A 27,625-nucleotide genomic window follows, 5' to 3' on the forward strand; every position below is an offset into this window, starting at 1 on the left:
AGACACCAAGTACTTGATGTCCTCTGATGGAGTGTGTGGCGTGGGCCATGGAAGCAGATGAACACAGCCTTGCTCTGCCCATTCCTGGTTGGGTAATGCTGAGCAAGCCACTTCCCCTGTCTGAGCCTCAGTTTCCCCCCTACCTAGGGGAGAAAATGGTGCCTTCTCACCTGGCTCACCCAGTCCAATCCTCTCATTTTTCATGTGGGAGACTGAGGCTCAGTGAGGGGAAGTGACTTGCCCAGATCCACACCTTAAGTTAGTGACAAGAGCTAGGCTGCCAGGATGCATTTTCCCTAGCAACCTGCGGCCTCCTGCCTTTGAATGCATTTACACTGCTTTCCCTGGCAAGAGTCTTCCATCCTTTGGTCCCAGTCTTGGAACTATAGGGGCCCAGGAGAGAGCCAGGAGTGGCCAGGGGCTCAGCACTGGGGGGAGGCGGGGGCCAGAGGCCTGGGTCCTTCCTGTGCTTCAGCCAGGTGTGAGGAAGAGCTAGGCAGGGGCAGGGCTCGGGAGCTCCCAGTCTTCTGGAGATGAGCCCGATTGCAGAGGGGTGCAAGGCTAATGACTGCACACAAGGGGGTGGCAGAGAGCTCCCTGAGCGCAGGCAGCCTGGGGACCAACTAGAAAAGATGGTGAAAACCCAGCTGATGCCATATGGGCAGGAGGCACCACTGGCTAGTGAACAGCCACTGCCCGGAGTCCCTTAAGTGTCTGCTGCTCTTCCATCATCTATTCTGATCGGTCTGCCCACGTCTTACCGGTTGATCAATATCATCCCCCAAGAAGAAGCCTGCTGATTATCAACAACAACTCATTTTGGGGGCTTCTGGAGCAGTAGGTGCAGAGGCGATGGCCCCGCTATTACCCAGTCTGGCCTGTGAAGATCTGCTTGTCACTCTCGGAGCAGCTGGTCCCATTTCCACGGTGCCCTGGCCCCTGTTCACAAGGCAGCTTTTCTTTCCTCAAGTACCAACTGCGTGCAGAGCAGCCGGAAACGCCTCACACTGCTGGGCAGGTGGGGCTGGCACTTGGGGCGACAGAGCCAGGAAAGGATTAGTAACCAGGCAGCGGGCAGGCGGCTCAGAGCCGTGTGCCCGGGCCAGCAGCTCGGCCGGCCACTTCCTGCTGAGAAGCAAGAGGTGGTGGGGGAGCTGCTCCGGCAGCAAGAGGCAGGCCCCCTGGATGGTCACAGTGACGTCTGTCTGTCATCCTGCAATGGAGACACAGAGGGTCAGGGGAGCACCCTTACTCTTGAGAAGCAGGCACGAGGGGGCCCAGGACCACTGAGGACGCAGGGCCCTGGAGGGTGGATGGGCAGACACGCTGGCGAGCAGACACCAGCCTATCGGCTTAACGCAGGAAGCCATCTGACAGGAAGCACTGAGTGCCAGCCCCCTGTGGTGGCCGCAGAGCAGTGGGGGTGGGGGGCAGGCTGGGGACTCAGAGTTAATCTGAAGAGCATCAGGGCAGCTCTCTCCAGAAGGTGACCTTGTGTGCCGGGACAGCTGCCACCCGTGCTGGGCATCTTTGGGGCACAAGGGTGGCCGACTCGCCAAGACTGGCCAGTTTTAGGGAAACCAGCCAAGGCCTTCCCTGTGGCTTACTCTGCTGTTCCCTCCTCCGGGGCGGGGGGCGGGGAGAAAGCTCCCCTCTAATCCCTTCCTTCCCTTTGCATCTCAGGCTCCGGAGAACAGGTGAGTGACAGACGACAGGCTGGGCCATGCGGGATGCTCTGTCGGACCACCGAGAGGCCTTTAGCTGGCCACCTGTGACCTGAAACTTTGCCACTGGTCAGTCTCCCATGGACAAAGGGAAAGGTCCTGAGACGAGGCATCCCCGAACTCCCCCTTTAGAGTCCCTGCCTCCTCCTCCACAAAGAATTCTGAGTTTATGTGAGTAGGAGCCCAATCGCGCAGAGATTAGTTGACCAGGAAAAGGTGATCATTCCTGTGGCTTTGACTGGGGGGTGGGGGTGGGGGGCGTGGGGAAGGGCCCATGAGTACGCCGGGACCCTCACAGTCCCACCTCACAGCTCACCTAATACCTAGACCCCCGCCCCCTGGCCCGGGTGAGCTGAGTGCACCGCCAACCCCCTGCTCCTGATGCATCCTGCAGAGGCAGCAAGCGTTCCTTCCAAGTCACTTCTTCCTTTGCCTGTGCTTTTGACAAGCCTGAGCCAGAAAGGCCACGTGGACTTTGGCGTCCTCCATGTGTTCTCTCAGCCCTGGGCCTTCTGTCACCCTGAGCGAGGAAGAGAATCATGAGTCACTAGACAAGCTCCAAGGGTGCCAGGGTCTCTCTCTCTCTCTCTCTCTCTCTCGGAACTTACAGAGAACAGAGGTCTTTTTATAACTAAAGTGTTTATTTCCATTCAATTCACTAACCGGTTGGTCCGCTCAGGTGCCTGCCTTTGCTCACAGGAGGGAGGCTGGCCAGACCCCTTGGCGGATGGGTTTTCCCATGGCCAAGACCCTTCAGATCTGGGCAGTGGTCTCTGGAGGAGGGAAGGGGGGAGGAGAGCAACACGCTTTCTCCCAGGGGGGAAAGGAGCATGCCTGCATACGTCTCTGAGGGTGATGCTCTGGGAGCTGGGATATCACAGTGAATGACCCGGGTCCCGGCCTGATGCAGCTTGGTTTGGGCTCCCAGAGGCGAAACTGGGAACTGGCCATGTGAGGGCAACTCAGGAACCTCCAAGGGGCCTATTTGCCTGGAAAGCACTGAATATATTGGGGCGGAAGGAGAGTGGACAAGTGGGCAGAGAGTTCTGGCGCTGCAGCCTCGGGCCTGTTTCCTGCTCGATCTGTTGCTTTCAAGAACAGTCCTGGGGGAGGGGATGCTCCTTCTCCGTGGCCCCCCAGCTCTGCCCAAATCTCACTCAGTCTGTGAGGGGCCCAGATGACCCCGTGGCAGTTGGCTTTGGTGAGGCCTGGCGGCAGGTGGGAGCTCTATTCAGGCGGAGGAGGGAAGGGTATCAGTGAAAACCATATAAAAATCCAGATATGTGCATATAAAATCTCGCCCTTGGTGTATTGCCTAAGTCATTAAGCTGAAAGCACCTTCTTCCTGGAGAAGGATCAAAGTCCTCAAAAGGTAGGAAATGTCAAAGTGTCACTTCATTGTCATTAAAAAAAAAACAAAACAACAACCAACAAACAAACCCCTAAACCAAATTCACCCCTGACCAAAATATGCCCCCCAGTCCACGAATCGCTGTAAACAAACCCAGACGCAGGCACAACCGTCCTCAGTGGCAGTGTAGCTGATGGTGGTCACTGCAGCACCAGTCCTCCATGTGGGGGCTGTCGGGAGTGGGCGCCCAGTGGGCCGGGTGGCCGGCTGTGCACGTGATAATGGACGTGGAGCTGCAGACCTGGGGGGTGGCAGCCTCAGGGCGGCTGACCTTCCCAGGTCCCTGTGTTCTCCCTGACCCAGGAAGACAAGAGTCCCTTTTCAGCCCCATAAGCCAATCGGAGAAACGCGTCTTTTTCATTGGAGTTTCTAAAATATTCTCCAAAGACAGAAGGATTCTTCTGTTTGCCCAGTGGCAGTAGGAATGGATATTCCCGGAGTGGCTCCCAGGTGGCTGCCCATCTGTCCGCCTGGCACGTGGCTGTTGAGCGAGGCCTGGAAGAGCAGCCTGGGGGTGGGGGCGGGAGAGAAGAGTGACCCTGGTCTCTCCCTTTCACATTTGTTTTCCTGAAAGTGTTTCTTGGCTCCGGCCAGGTCGCCTTCCCAGAGGGAGTTGGAGAGAAACTGCTTTTGAGCTCCAATTGGGCCGTCGCATGAATCTCCCAAGCCCTTTTTCTTTTCCCCCAAGAACAATGATCGCTTTCCTTATGAGAATCCTCTTTAAAAAATATTCCTTGTATTTCCCGCCCCCTCCCAGGATCTGTTTTCTTTTGTCCCCGTTCCCTTTTTTCCCATCATCTGAGTTGCACGTGCTCTTGGTGACGTCTCATGGCTGGCGGGCTGCTTGGTTCTTCCTGTTGCCGTGGCCTCCTGGCAGGTGGCTGACCCTTCGGTAGACAGAGAGCCAGGGCGGCCGGCATGTGGGGTGGAGGGGGCAGGGCCTGGAGGAAGAGGTGAGCCGAGGCAGGTGAACGTCAAACCTCCACAGACTGGATCTGGTTCATCTGTGCCCGCATCACCTGGATACTGTTCAGGATTTTTTTCTGGTGGCCGGCCAAGGTGACCCCAACCCGGAGAATGTCCCTTGGGGAGAAAAGCACGCGTGTTAGGGAAATGTGGGGGTGGAGGGGACTTTGGGTCAGGCAGAGAGCTGCCTGGGCTTCTCCAGGGTTTCCTGCTAAAGAGAGCAGGGGGCCCAGCCGGCGTGGCTCCATGGTTGAGCTTCGACCTATGAGCCCGGAGGTCATGGTTCGATTCCCAGTCAGAGCACATGTCCGGGTTGCAGGCTTGATCCCCAGTGGGGGATGTACAGGAGGCGGCCAGTCACTGATTTTTCTCTCATTAATGTTTTTCTCTCTCTTTCCCTCTCCCTTCCTCTCTCTGAAGTCAATACAATTGTTAAAAAAAAAAAAAAAAGAAAAAGAAAAAAGAGAGAGGGAGCAAGGGAAGGGATGAGGGGTGTGGAGGAGGGGTGGGCATCTGGAGCTGAAGTGAGTGACTACATGAGGTGGCAGGAGCACGTGGCTGGGAGTCAGGGGATCTAGATGTGCCATCGCCTCTGCTTCTGGGAAAGGAACCTGCATTTACTAGGCACCCCCTCTATGTCTCTGTTGCTCCTCCTACAAACCCCCAGTTCACAGAAGGAAAAACGGGCTGAGGGAGCTTCTGTGATTTGCCCAAGGTCACACGGCCAGTGGGTGGCGATCAGAATGTGACTCCAGAGTTGGCCATCTCACCCTTTGGCCCCCACATTCCTGCTGGGACACTGCCTATCTTCCACTCTCCTGAGCCCCCGCTTGGGAGGGTGGGTGGAGGCAGCTGGGCACTTACTCCATCATCATCTGCGACACGACATCGAAGGAGGTGAAGCCAGCGCTGGCGAAGCTCTCCTTGTACTGCCCCATCTTGATGGCCTCTAGCCACTCGTCCACTGTGTTAAAGCTGGTGTAGTCGGGGACCGTGCGGTCCAGCAGTGGCAGGTTGATGCTAGGGGTGGGGTGGGCAACAGAGACGGTCAGGGCACATGCTAGCAGAAGGGACAGGGTACGGATGGGCTGCAGGTGTACCTGCATGTGTGTATCCGTCAGCATGAACACAGGTGAGTGTGCATGTATGTGTGTCTCTCCCTGTGGGTAGTTGTGAGTTTGAACCTGCATACATGTGCACACATATATGTGTGAATATGAGAAAGCAAGTGTGCAGGATTCACAGCTGGGGCTACCTGGAAAGTCTGGGGAAGCCTCTGCAGGGACTGCTGAGAGGCTGGACCATGTGTGAGGCGGGACACACTTCTCAGGAGGGAGTTCAGAGGGACTCACTGCTGATGACCCCTGCCTCCTCCCCCAGTGCCATTCTCCATCCTTGTCCACCCTGGTTGTGCTGTAAGAAGCTAAATTGTGGACCGACTCTCCAAAGTCCAGACAAAGCTGGTGCACTAATGGGAATGACTTCCTGGCTGGCTCAGTAGGCTAAAAGCTCACAGTATTTGTATCCAGAAAGTCAGGAGCTGTTGACTCAAGGTCAAGGTGAGAAGCGACAGGTAGAGGCCAACACGAAGATCTGTTGGCCACATGAACTTGGTGTGTGAGTCTCTGACACAGCTAGCCCTGGACCCCAAGGACACTGACTGGACCCCTGCCCCTCAGAATCCCTGTGTGATTGAGAGTCCCAGAGAGGGCAGGGTCATGAGTGGGGCCTGTGTCAGCGCCCAGGCAAGGCTGTGGTGGCTACAGGTGTGATGAGCCCACTGTGGGGGCACATGTGTGTGCTCAGGTGCCTATGGATGTATGTAAGTGTGAGTGTGAGAATGGGTATATTCATGTATGAGACTGTGTGTGTGAGAGCATAAGCATTTGTGCCTATGTTCATACATATGTGTAGGACTATGTTCTTGTGCATGCGTGCACATGTTTGTGTGTTTATGTGTGTGTGTGGGGCTGTGTCAAGGAGGATGCAAACACAAGTTAGAGGGTACAGGTTTGAGTGTGAGGGTAGTTAGGGAGGAAACTTAGTGATGAGTAGATCCATTTACTAACGAAGGTTCTGCTAACTTTTCTTAAACACCGTCCTATCTGACCATTCTTTAAAAGTGCTTCCTCTCCCACCCAGCGTGCACTGTGTCCTGCACTCCTTTGCACCCCAAAGCAGCGCAGATACCCAACAAACTATCCTTCTCCATCCCAATTCAGGCAGAGTATCTGCTTGAGGCAGGGTAGCCAGGGTGGGAGGGTATTTGGAGGGGGTAAGGGCCAGCTGGGGCGGAGCCATAGAGAGGGGCAGGGCCATACCCAGAAGAGAGGGGCGCCATGGCTTTGAGGCTGTTGGGGTTGCGGATCATCTTGTCCAGCGTGTTGACGATCTGACCAAACTTGGGCCGGTGGTTGCGGTCCTTCTGCCAGCAGTCCAGCATGAGCTGGTGCAGGGCGCTTGGGCAGTCCATGGGCGGTGGCAGCCGGTAGTCCTGCTCTATGGCATTGATTACCTGGGGACAACAGAGGGGCTGAGTGGGTTGGGTGGGTGGGTAAGAGCATCTGCCCTCTGGCCTGGCCTACCTTTCCTCCAGTGCACTTCAGAACACACTCTTCCAGGCAACCTTCCAGGTCCAACCCAGGGATGGGCCTCACCAGGGATGGGCCCCAGCCTAACCTGGCAGCTGGATGCTTGCCTCCCCCCGCCCCAATCTTAGGAAATCCAGAACCCTGAGATAACCTCTGCCTCAGGACCCACCCTCTCTCCCATCTTGGAGCCCCCTCCTGGCTTTGATGGCCTGAGGAGTCCTCCTTCTGGCTCGTGACCACACGCTTGACTTCAGTGCCATTTACAGCTCCAGGTGAGCGATACCTTCCTTGTCAGGCCTCACAGCACAGACCTGTACCCCTTCCCATGGCTCCCACCTGGCTCCTCTGTCAGGGAATGGAACTCAGACACCTCCAATCTGTCCTGCCACTGGGACCAGACTCATCTTCCCCAGCTCGATGGGGTCACCCTCCCTGCGCAGGCAGCTCCTTCAAGTCCTCCCTGTCCGCATTGTTGCAAATAGGAATTCCTTGAGTTGGCTTTCAAGCACCCCATTATTGAACCTCATCAGCCTTTCCAACCAGCTTTCCTCTCCGCTGCTCCCAACACAACCCCTCACCACCCCACCTCTGGGCCGTGGCACAGGCTGTCCTTTCCACTGGAATCCCTCACGTCTGCCAGTCCCACTGCTGTGTGAGTCCCCTGTCCCGTGAAGACTTCCTGGCTGGTCTTGCCCACACTGCTCTTGTCTCAACATTTGCCTTCTCCAGTTTAGCACCTGAGCCTAAGAGTTCCCGATTACTGCATCTGGTTCCCAGAGTAATTGTGTTGTCCCCAAATTAAACACTTGAGGGGCAGACATAGTCTCATTCAGGGCTGGCCACAAGGCGAATACATCCTCGAGATTTGCCGATTTGTAGATGACGGACCTTCCTACTCCTGAGCCCCTGGAGAGTCCGGGGTCCTGTGCAGACATGTGAACCAGCCTTTACAGGCTGGGAGCTGCCCTTGCCCAGGATCTCAGAGGCGGTGCTCCCACTCTCTGGGAGATCAGCAAAAGGCCAGGAAGGTGGATCTTCCCCTTCCCCATCTGGCTGGACAGAGACGCTCTCTCCTGGAGACTTACGTCCTGGTTGGTCATGTCCCAGTAGGGCCGCTCCCCGTACGACATCACCTCCCACATGACGATGCCATAGCTCCACACGTCGCTGGCTGAGGTGAACTTCCGGTACTGGATGGCTTCTGGGGCTGTCCAGCGGATGGGGATCTTCCCACCCTGTGGAGCACAGTGAGGAGGGTGGGTGGGTGGGAAGCTGACCGGTCTGGCCTCTGCTCTCAACATGCCCTGCCATATGCCCTGTGCCGTACCAGTCATAGGAAGCATCTTCCTGTTCAAACTCACCATACTGCTTCAGAGCTCGGGGCATTTGCACACGCTATTCCTCTGCAGGGAGGAGCTTTCCCCACCCTCCCCTCTGGAAACCTCCTTCTCGTCCTTTAAGTCCCTCTGAAAGTCTTTCCTTAAGTCCCAGTTGTAGCTCACTCTGTTGAATCCCACAACTGAGCCTGTATCTCTCCATCAAGGAGGCACTTCCCATACAGAGCAGTACTCCGATCATTTGCTACTTGCCTGGCTCCGACTGTACTGTCTCCGAGCTCTCTGAGGGCGGGGACTGTGTCCTGTGCCTTTCTGTTAAAACCCTTCACCAACCCCAACTGCGTTCAGGAGAGAGTCGTGAGCATGGGCATTCAGGATCTCCAAGATCTGGCCCTGCCTAACTTCCCAGACTCTTGCTCACCACTTGAACCTCGCAGCCTGCATTCTAGTATCATCTTACCGTGAGAACATGGCATCTGACTCACTTTTACTGGCCCTTCAGCCTCCAGCTCCGATAGCACCCCCTCTAGCAAGCCTTCCTCTGCCTCCCCAAGCTGGTGTCCTGGCTCACAGCCCTGTCACTCCATGTTGCTCTGTACATGTGTGTCCCTCACCAGCCTGTGAGCTTCAGGAGGGCAGGAACCATGTTTATGTCTCTGCATCTCCAGGGCCCAGCACAGTGCTTGGCGTGAGCAGGTGAAAACGTACTGCAGGGAGAGCTGGATGTGTATGCCCTCTTTCCTGGCACTCTGACCCCGTTGTTCCCTGCGCATCTTACCAGGGCGCTGGTGTAGGTGGGGTCTGAGGTATCATCCTCCAGAAAGCGTGAGAGGCCGAAGTCGGACACCTTGCAGACCAGGTTGCTGTTGACAAGGATGTTGCGGGCGGCCAGGTCGCGGTGGACGTAGTTCATGTCCGCCAGGTACTTCATGCCGGCCGCGATGCCCCGTAGCATTCCCACCAGCTGGATGACTGTGAACTGCCCATCGTTTTGCTGCAGGAGACGTGGAGAAAACGCAAAGTCAATGGAAGGGTCTGAATCAGACTCTGGATCGTGTTCACAATGGGAAGGCAGGGCCCCACCCCCCGGCCTAGGCTCCGTTTCAGGTGCTCGGGGACCGTAGGCCCAGGAGAGGCCACTTTCAGGGTGGTGGAGAGAACAGACTGTGCAGCAGACACGGTTGGTTTGAATCTGGCTCTACCCCTTGCTGTCTGTGCAACCTCGGACAAATGACCTAACCTCTCCGAGTCCCAGTTTCCTCATGTGTGTGTTAAGTGGGGATGAGTGACAGCCACCTTCCAGTGCTGTCTGAGTTAAACAAGAGGGTATATGGAAGGGGCCTGGCACATACGAGGTGTTTGAAAAATATCTGCTAAATGGCAGCTATGCCAATGGCATACTTCCGACTCCTCAGCAGGGCTGTCTGTCTGTCTGGTGACTGCACCCTCCTAGGGGGCCTGGAGTTTCCCTCTGTGCTCTGAACTCCTCCCCTGGCCTGTAGTGCTCTGGAGGAATCCAACATTCAGTGAAAATTCTGGACTACGGGTCTAAAGACCTGGTTCCAGTCCTGGCTTTCACCTGGACCCTCTGGATGACCCTGGGCAAACTCTACCTCTTGAGCCTCAGTTTTCCCTTGTGCATAATGAGAAGGCTGTCTGTGAGCATGGATGGCAACCGATTTCAGGTTGTTTGCTAACTCTGATAACTGCTTGTGGTTTCCTAGATTGAGTCTGAGATTTGCTTTTGAGTGTGGTTGGAGAGATTTCTGGGATTGATTAGTGATTAGGTAAGGGAATGGAAAGTGGCAAATGTACAGGCCATTCCTGATCTAGATCTTTTCCAAAACCCTTTGAGGCTCTGACGGTATGAAACTATGTCACTCCTTTTCCTGCCCCGCCCATGGTCCCCTACCCGGAGGAAGGAGTCCAGGGAGCCATTCTCCATGAACTCAGTGATGATCATCACGGGCGTGCTCTTGGTGACAACACCCTCCAGGTGAATGACGTTGGGGTGGTCGAACTGGCCCATGATGGAGGCCTCGCTCAGGAAGTCCCGGCGCTGCTTCTCAGTGTAGCCCGACTTGAGCGTCTTGATGGCTACAAAGATCTCTCTCTTGCCTGGCAGTTTCAGGTGGCCACTGCACACCTCACCAAACTCCCCTGGACAGACACACCAAGAGGGGCAAGATGTCACATGCCAGGGGGAAGCGTCACCTCCCTGCTCCCTGTAACCCCCCCCCCCCGCCCCCCGCCACTCCTGGGGCCTCCTCAATGTTCTACTCATCCTCTTGGACACAGAATCCCTTTGTAGAATATGGGGGCCCACCTTTGAGAGTAAGAGTAAACTCTTCATGGCTGTCCCATGGTGTTTGGATGGCATGGTGTGAGGATGTAGGGGAACCTGGGGAGATGGAGGGTGGGACATGGGATGAGTGGTGGGAAGGACAAAGCACTGGGCTGAGTCCAGAGAACTGGGTTCCAGACTTAGCTCAATCTCTGATGTGATGTACAAATTCCTTCCCGGCCCCGGGCCTCAGTGTCCTTATCTGTTGATGAGGGAGTTTTACTGGATGACCTTTGAGGGACTTTTCCATTGGGCACTCTGAGCCTTCAGGGCTTGGAAGGTTCTCTGAGGGTTCTGCCCCACATCCTACCCTCTGTCTCAGGAGTACACATTGGGCTGGTCACACATGGTTGAAGTCACAGGGAGGGCACCAGCCACCTACCTGCTCCGATCACCTGCTCAATTTTGACACAGGAGATGTCGATTTCCTTGGCAAACTCCCGCACTGCCTCATTGGGGTCCTCGTAGGTGAACGGGTCGATGTAGATCTTCATGCCTGGGGTCACTGAGGGAGAAGACTAGGCTTGGTCAAATGCACAGATTCAGGATGTGGACAAATGGAAAGGGGAGAGCCAGTCCAGCCATGGAAGGACATATACTCCCATGTGGTCCCCCCTAAGAACCTGGCCACCCCCTGCAGGTCACTTGACCTCCTGGGCCTCAGTGAGCAGATGGGCACTGAGCAGAGGGTGAGGGGGGCAGATTGCTCAGCAGGGATAGCAAATAGGTTCTAGCTCTTGTTCCAACTCTAATTGACTTCCTGGAACTGCTGAAAGACTGTCAGGATTGATTAGCAATGTCTGTTATGCGTGTGGGCATAAAAGGAAGACAGGATAGAAAGGGTTGTCACTCCTGTGATAGAGAATCAGGACAAAGGAAGTCACAAAGGAAAGGGGAGAATTGTAACAAAAAAACAGAAAGAGCAGGCCATAGACTGTGTTCTTGGGCTTCTGCTAAGGAGGTCTCCCTATTTTTCAAGGATCAATTCAAGCCTCCGCTCCCCTCAGGAGACCCTGGCCGCCTCAGCCCTCCCAGGCAGCGCCAGAGCCTGGAGGCTGCCTCACCATGGCTCCTGGGACCACCTTCGGGGTCCCCCACTGGCCAAGTCTAAAAACTTTCTGGATCTCAAATTCCCTGTTGATCAGCATGAGGCAGGATATGGACAAAATTCCTGATCTGATGTGAATTTTTATTTTTTTATGCAGAGGAAGGAAGGAGGTGACTTGGATGTCAAAGACCTAATTCTGACCCCAGCCCTGAGTCCACAAAAGCGTTGAAAAAAAAAAGGAAAGATGATCCATCCCACGTTGCCCCTCCCAGATAACTGGTCTTCCGCTTCTCTGCCACCTGGCCCTCTCTCGGCCCAGGCTTCCCTCTAGCTTCCCCAGCTCCCTGCCACATCCTCCCACTGCCCCGGGAGCGGTGACTTTCTGGTAGCAGCTTAGGAGTTGGGAGCTGGAGTCCCTGGGTCATAAGTAAGACTTGGTTGGTTGATGAGTGGGGTCATCAACCCTGCTCAGCTAGTGTGACCTTGGACATGTTAGTTGACCACTCCCAGCCTCTGTTTCAGACATTCCAGGAATCCAGGAGGTGAGACCTCTAAATAGGGATAGGAAAACTGGCCCACTACCTGTTTTGTAATAAGGTTTTATAAATTAAGTTTTATTGGAACACAGCCACACACATTCCTTTTGCCTGTAGTTGCTTTTATGCCACAGTGGCTGAGTTGAGTAGCTAAAATAGAGACTATATGGCTCGAAAGCCTGAAGTATTTACTATCTGGCCCTTTACAGAAAAGTTTGATAACCGCTGCTCTAACACATGAGCTTTACACTGAGTGGCCAGATTATTATGACCGGCCAGATTATTATGACCACCCCATCAATACTTCGTTGGGCCACCTTTTGCCTTCAATACTGTGGCGATTCTTCTTGGCATTGACTCCACGAGATGTGGAAAGGTGATGCGAGGAATCTGACACCATGCCTGATGAATAGCACTGTCCAGTTCTATGAGATCTGATGGTTGTGGAACCAGCTGCCTGATGGCTCTTTTAACTTTGTCCCACAAATGCTCAATTGGATTGAGGTCTGGTGATTGTGGGGGCCACCTAAGCAAGGTAAAGTCTCCCTCATGTTTTTTTTTAAAAAAATATATTTTATTGATTTTCTACAGAGAGGAAGGGAGAGAGATAGAGAGCTAGAAACATCGATGAGAGAGAAACATCCACCAGCTGCCTCCTGCATTCCTCCTTCAGGGGATGTGCCCGCAACCAAGGTGCATGCCCTTGACCGGAACTGAATCTGGGACCTTTCAGTCCGCAGGCCGACACTCTATCCACTGAGCCAAACCGGTTTGGCTCCCTCATGTTCTTGAAACCACTCCTGCACAATACGAGCACCACTGTGGCATGGCGCATTGTCTTACTGGAAGAAGCCGTCTCCATTGGGATACGCCATCAACATGATAGGATGAACTTGATCAGCAATGATACTTAGGTATGTTGTGCTATTCAGACGTTTATAATGATCTGGCCCTCTAGCAACTTCAGTGGGAAATTATAGCTAATTTGCCTACAAACGTCAGGTGGTCATAATAATCTGGCCACTCAGTGTATTTTGGATTATTTGTCCAGCCCTTTAGGTCAGGGTTTCTTAATCTGAGTCTGTGAACCACTTGGCAGTTCCAGGGTGGCTTTTGGGATGGGACAGGGGGTGGAGTCTAGTAACCTCTTAAAATGCATTTATGATTGCCTTTTTGAATTAGAAAAGTAATGCGTGTTCCTTATAGTCTGAAAACTCTGGAAGTAAATATTGTTGAAAGTAAAAGTTCTCCAAAATCCATCCCTGAGTGTAGACCAGGGGTGGGCAAACTTTTTGACTCGAGGGCCACAATGGGTTCTTAAACTGGACCGGAGGGCCGGAACAAAAGCATGGATGGAGTGTTTGTGTGAACTAATATAAATTCAAAGTAAACATCATTACATAAAAGGGTACGGTCTTTTATTTCAATAGTTTTATTCATTTCAAACGGGCCGGATCCGGCCCGCGGGCCGTAGTTTGCCCACGGCTGGTGTAGACGTTTCTGGGTTTTCTATCTCGTAATTGTCTATACACACATATGCAAACTTCTGTTTCTCTGGCCACAGGATCCAAAACTTTCAGCCTAAGGCCCTCCCCACCAAAGAGGTTAAGAACCACCATGCTAGCCTGTGGGAGCCTGGGAGGAGGGCGAGGGCATGGGTGTGTGCTCTTTTCTCACGCCGCCCTTCCCTGGCGCACTGCACACAGCTCTGCACACAACAGACACTCAGTGTCAGAGCTGAGCAGAATCCAGATGACGGAGATAAAAGACTAGCAGTTGCTATTTACTGAGGCCTTTGTCTGTGCCTGACACTGTGCCAGGGTCTTGATTTGCATTCTCTCTCTCCTCTGCCCGACAACTTGAGGAAGGGGTCATTATTCTCATTGCACACATGTGGGCACCGCAGCTCAGAGAGGCAAGTCATCTGCCCAAGGCCACACGGCTAGCCAATGGCACCGCCAGGATTTGAACCCAGGTCTGTCAGGCTTGAGCCAAGGGCCAGTCCTCTTAATTACCATGCTCACTGCCTCCTGGATGAAGTCCAGCCCGATCTGGTCCCTGCATCCTCCTCCTGGAGTATTCAGCCAGGACTCCTTCCCCAAGAGCAGGGACACAAGCTCCCTGGAGATGCTCCCTTTGTTGTTCGAACTCTGATTGGCCTGTGGGTCTAGGGGGCTGGCTTTTAGCCTCCCTCCTAATAGAACTGGGGAAGCCCTTTCTGCTGGGTCAGCTGGGAGGGAGGACAGGAATGGGTCAGTTCAGGGTGCTAAGGAGAAGCACAGAAGGAGCTCAAAGCCTACTTGGGTGCTGCTAGCCGATCAGGTGCCATCCCCAAGTCTCGGCCAGAGTGATGATCAGGACAGAGGCAAGTGCCTTCACCTGGCATCCCACGCCCTCAGTGATGGGCCCCATGGATAGCCCCCATGTCCTCTACATGCCAGCAAAAAGGAATGATTTACCCAGAGGTCCCAGAAACACCTTACAAGTTCTCGTCTCTGTGCTTCTATTCATTTGGCTCCCTCCACCTGGATCACCCTTCTCTTCCTCTTTTGTTCAGATCAAAATGCCACCTCCTCTGTGAAGCCTGCCTGGATCCTTCCCGTGGAGACCCATGCTTTCTCCTCTGGTTCCCGCTGCCCTGTCTCCACACCCACTCCTCTGGCCCTGATGTCTATACGGCTTTTTTACCTTGTATCAGGGCTCCCAGACATGCGTGCTCAAAGCCACGCCCCCTCCTTTCTGGAACACTCTGCCGCCTGGGAGGGCTTGCGTTACCCTTGCTCCTCCAGGGCACAGAGGCTGTGTCTGTTGTTCATGCTACACCCAGGACCTGGCAAGGAGGGTGCTAACTAAATGCTTACTGATGGAAGAATTGCATCACTCGTTGATGTGCCCTCTTTTTCCCTCTCCACCTCTTTGAGGTCATGAATGCCTTTGAGAATTTGGCAAAAACTATGAATCTCCTCCTTGGAAAAACATCCACATGTGTGTACACCCCATATTCAGAATATCGTTTTGGAATTATAGGCCCTGAAGCTTTAGGGGTCTGTGAGCCCCAAGTCGTGAGCCCCAAGTCATGGGCCCTAGAATATTTTCTCCGGAGCACACATGTGAAGGTGGTACGCAGTAGATACTCAATAAACACGTATTGAACGCAGGACTCGGAGTGAAACCATCCTGCTTCTGTGACCCTTTGGTTTCACCTCACCATTAAGAGCACCATTGGCTCGCAGTTCAGTGTGGATTCCCAGGCAGGAAGCCCTGTTCTAGGCACTTGAAAGGTATTGACCCAGTGACTCCTCCTAACAACCCTACCAGGTCAATGTTATTTATTAGGCCGAGCCTTATGAAATTGTCACTATTTGACTGCTTTGGACCTACAAAAACGGCAATTTCACCGAAACCGGTTTGGCTCAGTGGATAGAGCGTCGGCCTGCGGACTGAAGGGTCCCAGGTTCGATTCCGGTCAAGGGCATGTGCCTTGGTTGTGGGCACATCCCCAGTGGGAGATGTGCAGGAGGCAGCTGATCGATGTTTCTCTCTCATTGATGTTTCTAACTCTCTATCCCTCTCCCTTCCTCTCTGTAAAACATCAATAAAATATTTAAAAAAAAAAAAACAAAACGGCAATTTCATTTGGTCCAACCTAATGTTGTACCTCCTTTCTCTTGGGTGAAGAAACGATGGCATGAGAAAGGTGAAATGACCTGCCCGAGGGAGCATGGTACAGACGGTAAGTGGGGTTTGAATCCAGGTGGTCTGGCTGAGGCTATGCTGCCAGCGTTTTCTGCTGCTTCCCGGCTTGTCTCCTGGAGCCGAAGGGGAGCTCCCCGTGGCCACAGCCTTGCACAGGACCTGGCTCCCAGGAGGGGCATTTGCTGAACTGAAGTTGCATGAGGACCTCTGCAGGCAGACTCTTCAGAAAAGACTGGGCTGGTGTTTAGATGAGGCACGACTGTCAGGGCCATCACCTCTCATCCTGAACCTACGAGGGGATTCAGGACAAGCGAGGAGGGACCAGGCGCTCAGAGACCTGGGCTTGAATTCTGGATCTGCCAGAAATGATGGTCACAAAGAAACAGGACCCACCTCACAAGGGGCTTGCAGGGATTAAATGAGAATCTTTTTAAAGGGCTTAGTAGAGTGGTTGGCAAATAGAAGGCACTGACTGATTGTTAACTATTATAATGAAGAGTTATAATGAACTGTTATAATGGCCATTGTTAAATATTATTATTACAAAGCACTTCAATATCCATTCATTTATTTATTTACTTCTCATAGCTCTGTGAAAGAAGTATTATTCCTGCTACTTCCCATATAAAGATGCCAGCCCGGCCAGCGTAGCTCAGTGAACCAGGAGGCCATGGTTCGATTCCCGGTCAGGGCATATGTCCGGGTTGTGGGCTCGATCCCCCGTGTGGGACATGCAGGAGGCAGCCAATCAATGATTCTCTCTCATCATGGATGTTTCTATCTTGCTCTCCCTCTCCCTTCCTCTCCGAAATAAAAAAAGAAAAAAAAGAAATCAAAATAAAGATGCCAAGACTCAGAGAGGTTCGATGACTTCCCCAAGGCAACCTAGCTGGCCGGTGGTGGAGTAAGAATGAGCAATCAGGTCAGTCCCTCTGGCTCCACATCCAGGCACCATAGCCCTTGGTATTCATTCAGCACCTGCTGAATGACGGAACACATGAGCCCGAAAAGGGGACGACTTCAGCCAGTCACACGCCTCTCAGCTTCCTCTAGGCTGACCACACAGGGCTGCTGGTGGACAAGGGATCCCAGGGCTGGCGATGCTCCGAAACTAACAGTCCTGCTCGGACACAGGGAGTGAGCCTGACCTTCCGATCGCGTTGATCTATGAATCAATCCAGGGGCCTATTTTTAAAATAGCTCCCTGCGGTCACCTGTCTCCTTGTTACTCACTCATCCTCTACATAGTGATGCTCCGAAATGGCTCCAGGTGACAGCGTGTGCGAGCTCAGCGGGTGGAGACAGCACAGTGTGGCTAAGCGCCTGCACGCTGCAGCCAGGCACCCTCGCTTCGCACCCCAGCCCCTGCCCGAGCAGCTGTTGACTCGGACTCACAGTGGGAAATTATAAGGATTAACTGGATGCGTACACGAACAGCACGAAAACAATTCTTGGCACATAGAACACAGCCAATTTGTTTAGCTACCTCTACGATCATGATTTTATAACTTGGGGACTAGGAGGGCGTGATGTAATTTGTGACTTTTACTTTGACGCACAGGTGATTTTTATTTCTGTGTAGTTAAATTTGTCTGCCCTTTTCTTTGCTTTCACACTTTCGAAAAAGTCCTTTTCTATTCACAGCACAGTTAAATGGTGACCTAAATTGTCTTCTGGAAATTTGAATGGCTTAACCATTTTTACATGTATGTCCACAGCGATTGTTAAGCCCAGGAACTTTTACTTCAAATTGAGTTTTACCCAGAGGCTTAATCTAGAATTCCCAACTCTGCCCTTGTTGCCGACCCCACATCCAGTCCTGCAACAAATTTAGTGGTTCTACCTTCAAAATGTGTCAGAACTCAACCACTTCCCACCATCTCCATCACTGCCCCCTGGTCTGGCCATCATCATACCTACCATCCCTGGATTATCCTAACAGCCCCCTCACGGGTCTCCCTCCTTCTGTCCTTGCCTGGCCACACCTCACCCTTCTATGCATTTTCTACATGGCAGCCAGGGAAGTCCTGTCAGAACTGTAACTCAGAGCCCGTCAGTCCTTTGCTCAGATCCTTCTAGAAGCTCCCCATTTCATTCGGAATAAAAACCAAGAGCCTGCGATGATTGACAAGAATCTGCATGTTGTGGCCCCTCATACTCTTCCCCGCCCCCCCCCTCACTCTGCTCCAGTCCCACTGGCGGCCCCTTGGCTGTTCCCGAAACCTCCCAGACATATCGCAGGCTCAGGGCCTTGGCACTGGCTGCCCCGTCTTCCCTGAGGTCTCGCTGACAGCTCACGCCCCCAGCGCCTTAGTATCTTTGTTCAGATGAAGTCCTCTCAGCAAGGCCAACCCCAACTCCCCTAGTTACAAACAACCCTGAACCACCACCCTCAATCCATGACTCTGCTTCTCTCTTGCCTTTTCCCACAGCATTTTCATCCTTTAATATATCATATGCTTTACTCATTTATGACATGTATATATATATATATATATTTTTATTCTCTGTCCCTGATGCTAGAATATAAGTTCACGGGGGCAGGGATATTTGGTTTGTTGACTTGTATGTCCCGGCACCTATAACAGGGCCTGGCATACATAGAGGCTACAGCAAATAAGTGACAAGTGACTGGACATGCTGATGGCCCCCCTTTATCCAGTGGCCATCTGAGGAGCCCTAGGATACCCCACTGAGTACAGTTTGAGAACCTATGTTAGACCCACTGGGAATTCCTGTTCCCTGAGTGAGGTCTCCGACACACCTTCTCCCTCCCCCATGCCCCCCCCCCCCCCCGAGAGTCAGTTCTGCCAGGGCCCAAGGGAGAGGAAGCTATACTCTGCTCTTCTCTCCGCTGGACCCCTTGGGAGGGGACATTGCTCTGGTGTGTGTGGCACATGTGCTCCCAGCCCTGGCCTAAGGTGGGGGGGGGGCAGTGGGGGGAATGGAGGCACTGGTGGGAGTGAATGGTCACCAGAGGAGTCACCTGGAAGGAATGACACGAGGCCTCCCTCCTCCCTTCTCTCTGGTCTCCCAGGCCGGAGCCTAGGGTCCTCACCACCTCACTCAGCTCATGTGTTTATTCTATAAATACGTGAGTAGTGACTACTATGTGTGGGAAGCGTGCTGGGGCCGGGGAGGCAGCGGTGAGGGTCAGACACGGTTCCAGGTCTCCATGCGCGCCCGTGATAATGTTGGAGAGAGAAGGGAGCGGCCATCCCAGTGCAGCCAGGTAAGGGGTGCTGTGCAAACACGGACCACAGCCCTAAACCCGGCTGGGGTGGGGTGAGGGAAGGCTTCTCAGAGGGGTCTGTATGAGGCCTGAGGGAGAGTAAGAGATGCTCAGGGAAAGAGGACAGGAGAGTGATCAGGCAGAGGGAACAGCATGTGCAGAGGCCGAGGTGACAGTGAGCACGGCACGTTCAGGGGACAGCTTGTCACTCAGTCTGACTGCAGCAGAAAGAAGGCTGGGGAAGTTGCCGGGGAACTGACAGTGCAGGGCCCAAGGGTGCCAGCCCCGCTGGGGCATACATACTGTGGCCACTGGTGTAGTGCTGCAGCTTGTCCGTGTACTCCGAGTCAGCACGCTCAAACCCCCGTCTTCTGGAACAAGAGCAAAGGGCTGGAGCCACCTGGAGGCGCCCGGGGAGCTGGGAGCCACAGTAGGTGATAGGGAGAGGGTGGGCAGGCCTTTGGAAGCACATCCCTGTCAGAGGCCTCCCTGCCTGCCCCTCGCCTACCCTTCCCGCTCTCCCACTTTAAGTCCAGGCATGCTGTTTCCCCCGCGCCCTCTCCGGCCAAGCCCCTTTCAAAGAGCAAAGTCATCGCCTCTGGTCATGGCCCCTGGCCTCTGGCCCCAGAAACCCTGGGGGCTTCTGTCCATCTGACCTTATGACCCCGTGTCCTCTAAAGTGGGGAACTCTTGCCCAGCCGGTGTGGCTCAGTGGTTGAGCTTCAACCTATGAACCAGGAGGACACGGTTTGATTCCTGATCAGGGCAGGTGCCCAGCTTGTGGGCTTGATCCCCAGTGTGGGGCATGCAGGAGGCAGCCAATCAATGATTCTCTCTCATCACTGACATTTCTGTCTCTTTCTCCCTTTCCCTTCCTCTCTGAAATCATTAAAAATATATACAAAAAAATAAAGTGGGGAACTCTTTAAGGAAGAAGAGTTTCTCTTCGCCTTTCCCCAGAAGTCAGGGAACCACGCCCCCTTCCTGCACATGCCATCCCAGCCAGTGGGGGTGCTCTTCCCGCACCTCCTCCTGCCCGTGTCCTCTCCCTCTTCCCAGCCACCCCAGCCAGGAGGCCTTCCCTGAGCTCCACAACCTCCCATCTGACTCTGCTTACGGCCCTAATCATGAAGGGGCCTCAACTAGTGCAAGGGCAGGGCGATCTGTATTCCCTCCACCACCCCTTAGCTCCCAGCACCCTGCGGTCCTCCTGCCCCTGCTCTGAGAGGCTCCTCATGCTGAAGTATCGCTGTCTCAGTGTGCCACCCTGAACAGTGGGCTTGTCAAGGGCAATGGGCTGGGCTGCTGATGGTGGCTGTTTAGGAGGAGGTGCGAGAGGCCACTTGGGGGTACCCAGGCCGACCCGAGCCTCTCTCGGTCCCTGGTACTGATGGAAATGCCTCCTCCGTTCACAAACACTGTTCAGGAATGGCCGAATGGACACATGCCAGGCCTGGAGGGGCCAGGGGATGCCCACCCACCTGTTACACACGATGGCGATGACAACCACGGCGATGAGGAAGACCAGGGCAGCCGCCGAGGAGCCCACGATGAGTGGCAGCTTCTCCTGGATGCTGGTCTGGTACTCGGCTGGGGAGAAAGCGCACGCAGTGTTCTCAGCCTGGCGCCGGGAGCCCCAACAGCCCAGCGCCCTGCGGTGTCTCCCGGGATCCCAGGCTCTGTTGCTGCTCCTCACGGAGTCCCTGTCACATGCTCAGGTGGAGAACTGGCTGTCACTGGCTCACAAGTTACCTTGGGCACGTCCATGAACTGCTCTGACTCTCAATTTCTCAACAATAACATGGGCATAATATCCACATCTCAGTGTTGCTATGAAAATCAACAACAATAAGCTGCCACATAAGGAGAGACAGTGGTAAGCACAGACTCTGAGGCCAGACTCCCTGGGTTTGAGTCCCAGTGGTGCCACTTACTATCTGTGTGAACTCTCATAAAGCAAGTTACCTCTCTGTGGCTCAGTTTCCTCCTCTGTAAAGTGGGGAGAATCATACTTCCCACTTCACAGGACTGTTGTGGAAAGCACATAGTAAACACTCAGTAAATATCAACTGTTAATGTTACTGAGTGTTTTAAGGGTTGGTCACTGTGCTAAGAATGCGATGTATCTTGTTTGATTCTCGGAACAGCCCAGTGATGCACTGGCTATGTTGATCCATTTTACAGATGAGAAAACTGAGGCTTAGTGAGGTCACACAGAAAGTGGCCAAAGCCAACACTTGAACCCAGATCTGTTTGACCCAAGGCTGTGGGCTTAACTGAGATAATGCGTAAAATGCTCTCAGCATTGGCCTCGCTCTTGCAAACCACTCAGTACGTTCTCAATGTCACCAACATCATCATCGTTTTAAATTCTATTATTTTTCCCATTTGCTTTCATGACCAGACGGGCTTGTCAAAGTCAGGGACAAGGTCAGTCCCGGGTCTTAGCGCCAGCACACATTTGTGGAATAATAAAGAAAGGATCTGGGACAGTCCTCCAGTATCCATGTCAGTGACGCTCACCCAGCATTCACGAGGGCTGAGAAAGGTGAAAACGCTGGCTGTGAGGAAGGGGGACCGGGGAGAGGAACTAATGCTGGAAGAGATGGGGGCGCTGTGAGGGAAAATGCTGGAGCCTCGTCACCAATAAAGCTGGCCCCGAGCTTGGCGGGTTGGTGCAAGGGCCCCCAGGCTCACAGGAACGACAACTATAACCTCACGTCCTATTTGGTGAGCGCTAACTGTGAGGCCTGGCACCAACCCTGTGCTAGGGCCTGTACATCTGTCCCCATCCTTATACTACGATGCTAATGAGATAGTTGTTATCATTCCCCTTTACAGAAGAGAAAAACTGAGGCTCAGAGGGGTAAGGTACGTTGCTTCGGGCCACACACCGAGGGCTGAATCTCCATTGTCATTTCCATCTGTCAGGCATCAGAGTCCACACTCTTTAACGATGCCGCCCTTCAAGGATCATTAGAGCAGGAAGGGTACGTAGAGACCACGTGGTCCCAGACTGGGAGCCACAAAACACACGGGCTGCAACCTCCCTTTCTCTGGCCCGGGGTAGATATTACTAATCCATCCCAGCGCGTCTCCCTGCTGAACCAGTGCAGGGACGAAGTAGTTTTGCCTTTTCAGATTGAATATGATTGCTTTCATTTTATAGATGCGGAAAATCTGGACCACAGAATGGGTGTGATTTGCTCAGAGTGACTGCACGTCGGGGCTGAGCTCCCAGGAGTCGTGGGAAAGGAAGTGGCCCGGCTGGCGTGATGGTAACGGATATCACAAGCCTTTCCCGGCCACAGGACAGTGCCTTTATCTAGGGCTGTGCAGTCTGTACAGTGCACAGAGGCTCCCAGCCAGGAGGGGAGGGGGGCTGATTGACATCAAGGAGCAGGGGGGTGCCGTTTCTAATGGGCGGGCACAAAGGCAGTGTGCGGGAAGGTGGCTCTTGGGTTTGTTCTGTTTGTGGAGTCAGTGCCCCCCTCTCCTGCCCTCTGGCACCTCTTACCTTCTGTCATGGTCTGGAAGTACATCTTGCCACTGTAGCGCCCATAGCCCGCCACGGTGCGTGCCCGCACCTGGAAGACATAGATGGCGCCGGCTTTGAGGCCCTGCACAGTGACTGTGTTGGTGGGGCTCTTTGTGGCCGTGGCGTTGTACTCACTGAGCTCCTGCCGAGGAACAGAGACGACAGTTAGCGAGGTTGTTGCGCACAGTGGGCCCACAGCCCACTGACCACTCCTGCCACTGGTGGGGTGGGGCGGGGGGAGAAGAGTTCTGGCCACCAGGTAAACATCCGTGGTTCTCAATTCTTCACTCCCTCCCAGTAACAGAATCACACACCTGCAGCCTTTGCAAGTGATTTTGCAACCCAAGAGAAGGCAGAGTGTATTTCTCCTCCTCATGGATGCTGAGTTTGTCTAGATGACCTGCTTTGGCCACTGGAATATTCTAGAGGACATGATGCAAGCACGGGCTATACATATACTTGTTGATTTGGCTTGGCCTCTTGTGATTCTGCAATCTGCCATGAGGGGGGCTTAGTCTGGGTAACAACTAGTTCCAGAAAGAGAGAAAGGGGGAAAAGATCTTCACCCAGCTTCTAGAGTGAAACAGAGCCACCTCAGCTGACTGACAGAAACAAACCTATGAGTAAGAAAAATAGCTACTTGTGGTAGGTCACTGGATTTGGGATTGTTTGTTCTGCAGCACCATCTCAACAACAGCTGACTAGTACACATATACTGAGTGGTCACTGTGTGCAGATCCTGGGGCCTAGACTGTGAATTCTTGTGGACAGCAGGGAGAAGGCCCACACTGTTCACTTCTGCGTCCCTCTCTCTGCCTCATGCCTTGATGGATTAAGTGGAAGGACCCCTGTTCAGCCTTATCACACTTGAGTCGGACAAGAATTAAGACCCAGAAAGGGAAAATTATGCTCAAGGTCACATGCATCAGTTGATGGCTGCTTTGGGATTCAAAACCATGCAGGAGCCACCTCTAATGTTCATGTCTTTGGGCACCTTTGAGAGATGCAGAACGCCAATTCTCACCTCCTAAGTACTGCCCAGGGTGACCGGAGGAGCCTGGACAGGACAAAGAGCCAGCTGCTGCAATAGGGGTGGAGATGTGTTTGAATTGGATGCAAATGTTTACCTGCCTAGTTGATGCTCATTCAGGCACCTGTCAGCTGCCCAGATAACCTTCTCCAAATACCCTCTTTGCATTAGGCACCGGGCTGGGCACTGGGCACCCACAGAGGTGAAAGCACAGGCTCTGGTCCTGGAAAGCCCAGTTCAGAAAAGCAAACAGGGTGGAGAACTTAACCCTTTGAGGATCTGGAACCCTTTTGAGAAGCTGATGAAAAGCTATGACCCCTTATGCAGAAAACCACGCACATGCCAATCATGCACATGTCAGGGAGGCACAGAGCCCCTGAACACTCTCCTGAAACAATTAAATGAGTGCGAGCAATGTTATTACAGATAACAACTGTAACTACAATGTTACTATTTTTAAAAATGCAAATGTAACTCTGATGTCCGATATTTTATTTGGCAGCCCTCTCTCCGTGAGCCTTTGCAAGGCCTGCTGCCCCATCTGAAATACCCTTTCCTCATCTGCCTGCAGTTCCCTTCTCCTTATTCAAGACCCAGCACCCAGACTGCCTCTGCTGAGGAGACTTCCCAGATACCCCAGCCAGATGGCGCAGGTCCATTGTCTCCCACCCATTGTTCTGATATACATGTCTTTCTTTTTAAAATATTTAAAAAATATATTTTTATTGATACACGTGTCTTCTCTAAGGAGAGTGTGGTACTCTGAGGGCAGGGATCTTATCTCATTCATCTCTGGGAATGCCCAGGCTCCACACATGGTAGGTGCTCACTAACCGCAGCAACGAATGAATATATAGACTATTCACAATGAACCCAGGATGCACTACCAGGCCTGGCCACTAGGTGCCGCCGTCTAACATGGGATCTGCTCGGGCTAGCCCAAGCCAAGGGATCGGTTGTGCAGACTGGATGGGTGCCCACGTAGGCTGGAGGTTTTATGTTCCTGGTCATATGAGGGAGATGGGAGGTAACTGGTCTCGGTGCCTCGGGAGAATGGAGAACAACCTGAGTGGATCCCTTCTCTAACGTGGGGCACAGGACCCCGCAGGGGATTGGAAGTCATTTCCAATGCGAGTTCTTCCACTTGCTTGCATTGTGACCTTGGGAAAGACCATTTCCCTGAGCCCTGTTTTCCACTCCAGAAAATGGAACAATACATTCCAACCGCTCAGGGTTGTTGTGAAGATAAGGTCTGATCAGTTAGAACCCTGGCACAAAGTTGCTGATCTAGAGCCATCAATTTCCTTCCCTCTCCTTCTCTCCAACCCCGAGTACCCTTATCTAAATAAGGATTATTTGGGTTAGGGGAATAAATTTAGTATGAAATCCACTAGTCCTTTGTTTGAGTCCTTATCCAGAGACTAAGGGCCAATGAGGCAGAGGGTGCATTGCTTAAGTCCTATGAGCCTCAGTTTTCTCATCTTTAAAATGGGATAATACCACTATATGCCACACACAGTGGTTGTTGAGATGCAATAGGAAATAATGGGTACAGATTTTCAGAGAGTCTCTAACACACATAAGGACTTAAGTGTCATCTATCACCATTGTTGTTATCATCACCAACGTTCATTAGGTGGATGAATGAATGTGCAAGTGAATGAATGAGCAAACCTCCCCCTGTAGATACTGCTCCACATACACTAGGCAACACCTGGAATACAATCTGGACTTTCATTCACACATACACCCCCCCCCCCCCCCCCCGCCCCACGCCGCCCTCAATCTTTGCTCCCTCTGCCTGGAATGTTCTTTCCCTTCACTTCTGCCCAGTAGAAATTTCTGTTGAATTGATATAGGAATCGATGTGGCCTACAAAGGCCCATCCGCCATAGCCGGCCTCACAAATGACTCTTCTCCTTGAGCTTTCGAGGAGCCCAAGGGAGCATGAACCCATGTGCTTTGGGGCAGCTGCCAATGGAGGCCACCTCCCCTGGGATGCTGGAACCGATGGACAAGGCCAGCCCTCGTCTGACTGACACTATTCGTCAGCGGCCTCTAGAGGACTTCCAGCAAAGTGGTTGTCAGCTCTGGGCTCCGGGCTCCGGGCTCCGGGCAGCATGGGAAATCCCAGTGAAGTTGGGGAGAGGCCAAATGAAGAGCCTGCTCCAAAGGAGCCCTTTCTAAAGAAGGAAAGGAAAAGTAGGAAAGGAGATAGGGGTGGGGGCCGCAGGGCTCGGTACCTAACTTCCCTACCTGGGAAGATCTAGCATTCATTAAAGAAATCCATTGCAGACACCAGGAGGAGTCTGACGTATTAGGAAAGAGCAGGCTGTGGACCTGTTAGAAATACATCTCACTACTTGCAGCCTGGCTGTCCCTCCCCGTGGAGAGGAAGAAGGTGTCTCCGACACTTTCACCAACTGCATTTTCTTTCCGTCCTTAAATCTTGCCATTTTCCTCAATCTGTCCTTCCACTCTGTTCTTCCTCTGCACACGCCTGTCTGTTCTGGGCTACACCTCCCCACTGCCGGCAAACTCCACACCTGCATCTGCAAATCCCAAACCCACATCTGCCCCAGGAAAAGGCACCACCATCTACTGGGAGTTGACTGTCACCCTTCCCTAGTCCCCTGAGTTTCAAAATATTGTCTGAATCTGGCAGTTTCTCACCATCTCTGCTGCCAACTCGCCAACTCCATGCCACCGTCATTTCTCACTTGCTGTCCCATGAGATCCCTGTACAGAGTCTACCTGTATTCTCCACATAGCAAGCTACAGGAACCTTTTAGAGTAATGAGCCAGATCACGTCACTCCAAAACCTCCTGAAGGCTTCCCATTGTACTTTACATTGAATCCAGGCTCCGAAAGCCTGGCAGGACCACCACAGTCTGCCCTGCCTCCCTCTCCAAACACCACCCCTACACACCTCTCCTTTGTTCATGCTACTCCTGCCACACTCACCTGCTCTATTCTCTGAGTGCAGCCAGCACCTTCCTGCCCCAGGGTCTTTGCACATACTGTTCTTGCCTCCTGGAATGAGCCTGCTCTCGTCACTCGTCCTGGCATCTTTCAAGGTTCAGCTCAAATGTCATCTGAATGAAGACTTCCTCTCACATATACCAGGATTATGGGGTCCTCCTTAGTGACCCCCGGGAACCTTTGCGGGCCCTTCTGTGGTTTGTATCTCATCTTGTGTAATGGCTGCTTGTACCCAAACCTGTCTTTTTCTCTGGACTGTAAAGGGAAGGCCCCCAGGCATGTCTAGTTACTCTTGGTGTTCCCAGCACCCAGTCCGAAATTGGTGACAGTGAGTGTTGGATGAACGAGTGTCCCATCTCCCCACTGGCAGAGGCCAAGCTGCCTCCCTCTGTACCCCAGGCCCTGGGAAGAGGGGCTGATGGAAGCAGGGCCACGTCTTATCACGGCCACACCTCAGGCTGTTCGTCTCCCGCCATTTATGCTGAAAATCCTTCATCAGAGCCCGGTTCTGTCCACCTCTTAAAGGTTATCCCAGAAGCATCCCTGGGAGAAACTGGGAGACAGCAGAGCCAGGTGAAGAGTGAGAGCACAGGTCCACACCCCTGCTCCGCCACTTAGCAGCTGGGTGCTCTTGGACACGTTACACAATTTCTCCGTGCCTCAGTTTCCCCTCCTGCCCAACAGGGTGGATAGCAACGCTGCGAGAAGGAATGGGACAACGGATATGCTGCGCTTAGCACACAGTGAGCCCTCATGAAACGTGAGCAGGTGATAGCGGTGGCTGCTGCAAAGCCTGCTGGCCCGACCACCTCTGGCACGGGCCTGGGGATGCCCAGGCAGCAGCAGAAAGTAGGGCAGAGCTGCCTCCTGGTTCACACCTCCACTGCCTCCCCAGCCCCTCCTGCGTGGGTAGGAAATGGGTCGTGGGCAGGACCTGTGCCGGGATTCCTCATTTCCGATCCCGTCTGTGGGGACAAACACTTTCTGTTTCATTTAATCATCAAGCTTCTTAATTAGTTTTTTTCCTTTTTGAATTCCGAGTTGCTAAGCTGTCCCCACCAGAGGAAGTGGACATGATTGCTCCTGCAGGGCCCAGGCTTCCTGAGCCCGGCAGCAGCTGGTCCCACTGCCTGGGAGGCCCGGCTCCAGCAGGCCCCCCCAAGGGGTGGAGCTGCGTCCCTCCCATCAT

At 53.3% G+C, this 27,625-nt stretch overlaps 1 protein-coding gene across 5 annotated transcripts in view; it reads right to left on the reverse strand.

Moving 5' to 3' along the window:
• Positions 1-3,004: 3,004 nt before the first annotated feature.
• The window catches only part of EPHB2 (EPH receptor B2), a 180,390-nt gene continuing 155,769 nt past the window's right edge, over positions 3,005-27,625 (reverse strand). Inside the window, exons 7-17 of one of the 5 annotated variants that reach the window (XM_059690879.1) lie at positions 22,403-22,472; positions 20,367-20,475; positions 19,189-19,256; positions 10,756-10,878; positions 10,356-10,430; positions 9,942-10,189; positions 8,808-9,023; positions 7,778-7,927; positions 6,423-6,616; positions 4,966-5,121; positions 3,005-4,218 (exon numbers count right to left, since the gene is read on the reverse strand). In XM_059690879.1, the coding sequence (XP_059546862.1) occupies positions 4,110-4,218; positions 4,966-5,121; positions 6,423-6,616; positions 7,778-7,927; positions 8,808-9,023; positions 9,942-10,189; positions 10,356-10,430; positions 10,756-10,878; positions 19,189-19,256; positions 20,367-20,475; positions 22,403-22,472 (1,518 nt within the window). In that variant the 3' untranslated portion in view covers positions 3,005-4,109. Of the gene's footprint in view, positions 4,219-4,965; positions 5,122-6,422; positions 6,617-7,777; positions 7,928-8,807; positions 9,024-9,941; positions 10,190-10,355; positions 10,431-10,755; positions 10,879-19,188; positions 19,257-20,366; positions 20,476-22,402; positions 22,566-27,625 lie in introns of all 5 variants that reach the window. The other 4 variants (XM_059690876.1, XM_059690874.1, XM_059690878.1 and 1 more) reach the window with 4 other exon arrangements.

This window comes from Myotis daubentonii, chromosome 3, assembly GCF_963259705.1.
Source record: "Myotis daubentonii chromosome 3, mMyoDau2.1, whole genome shotgun sequence".
NCBI classification, from domain to species: Eukaryota; Metazoa; Chordata; class Mammalia; order Chiroptera; family Vespertilionidae; genus Myotis; species Myotis daubentonii.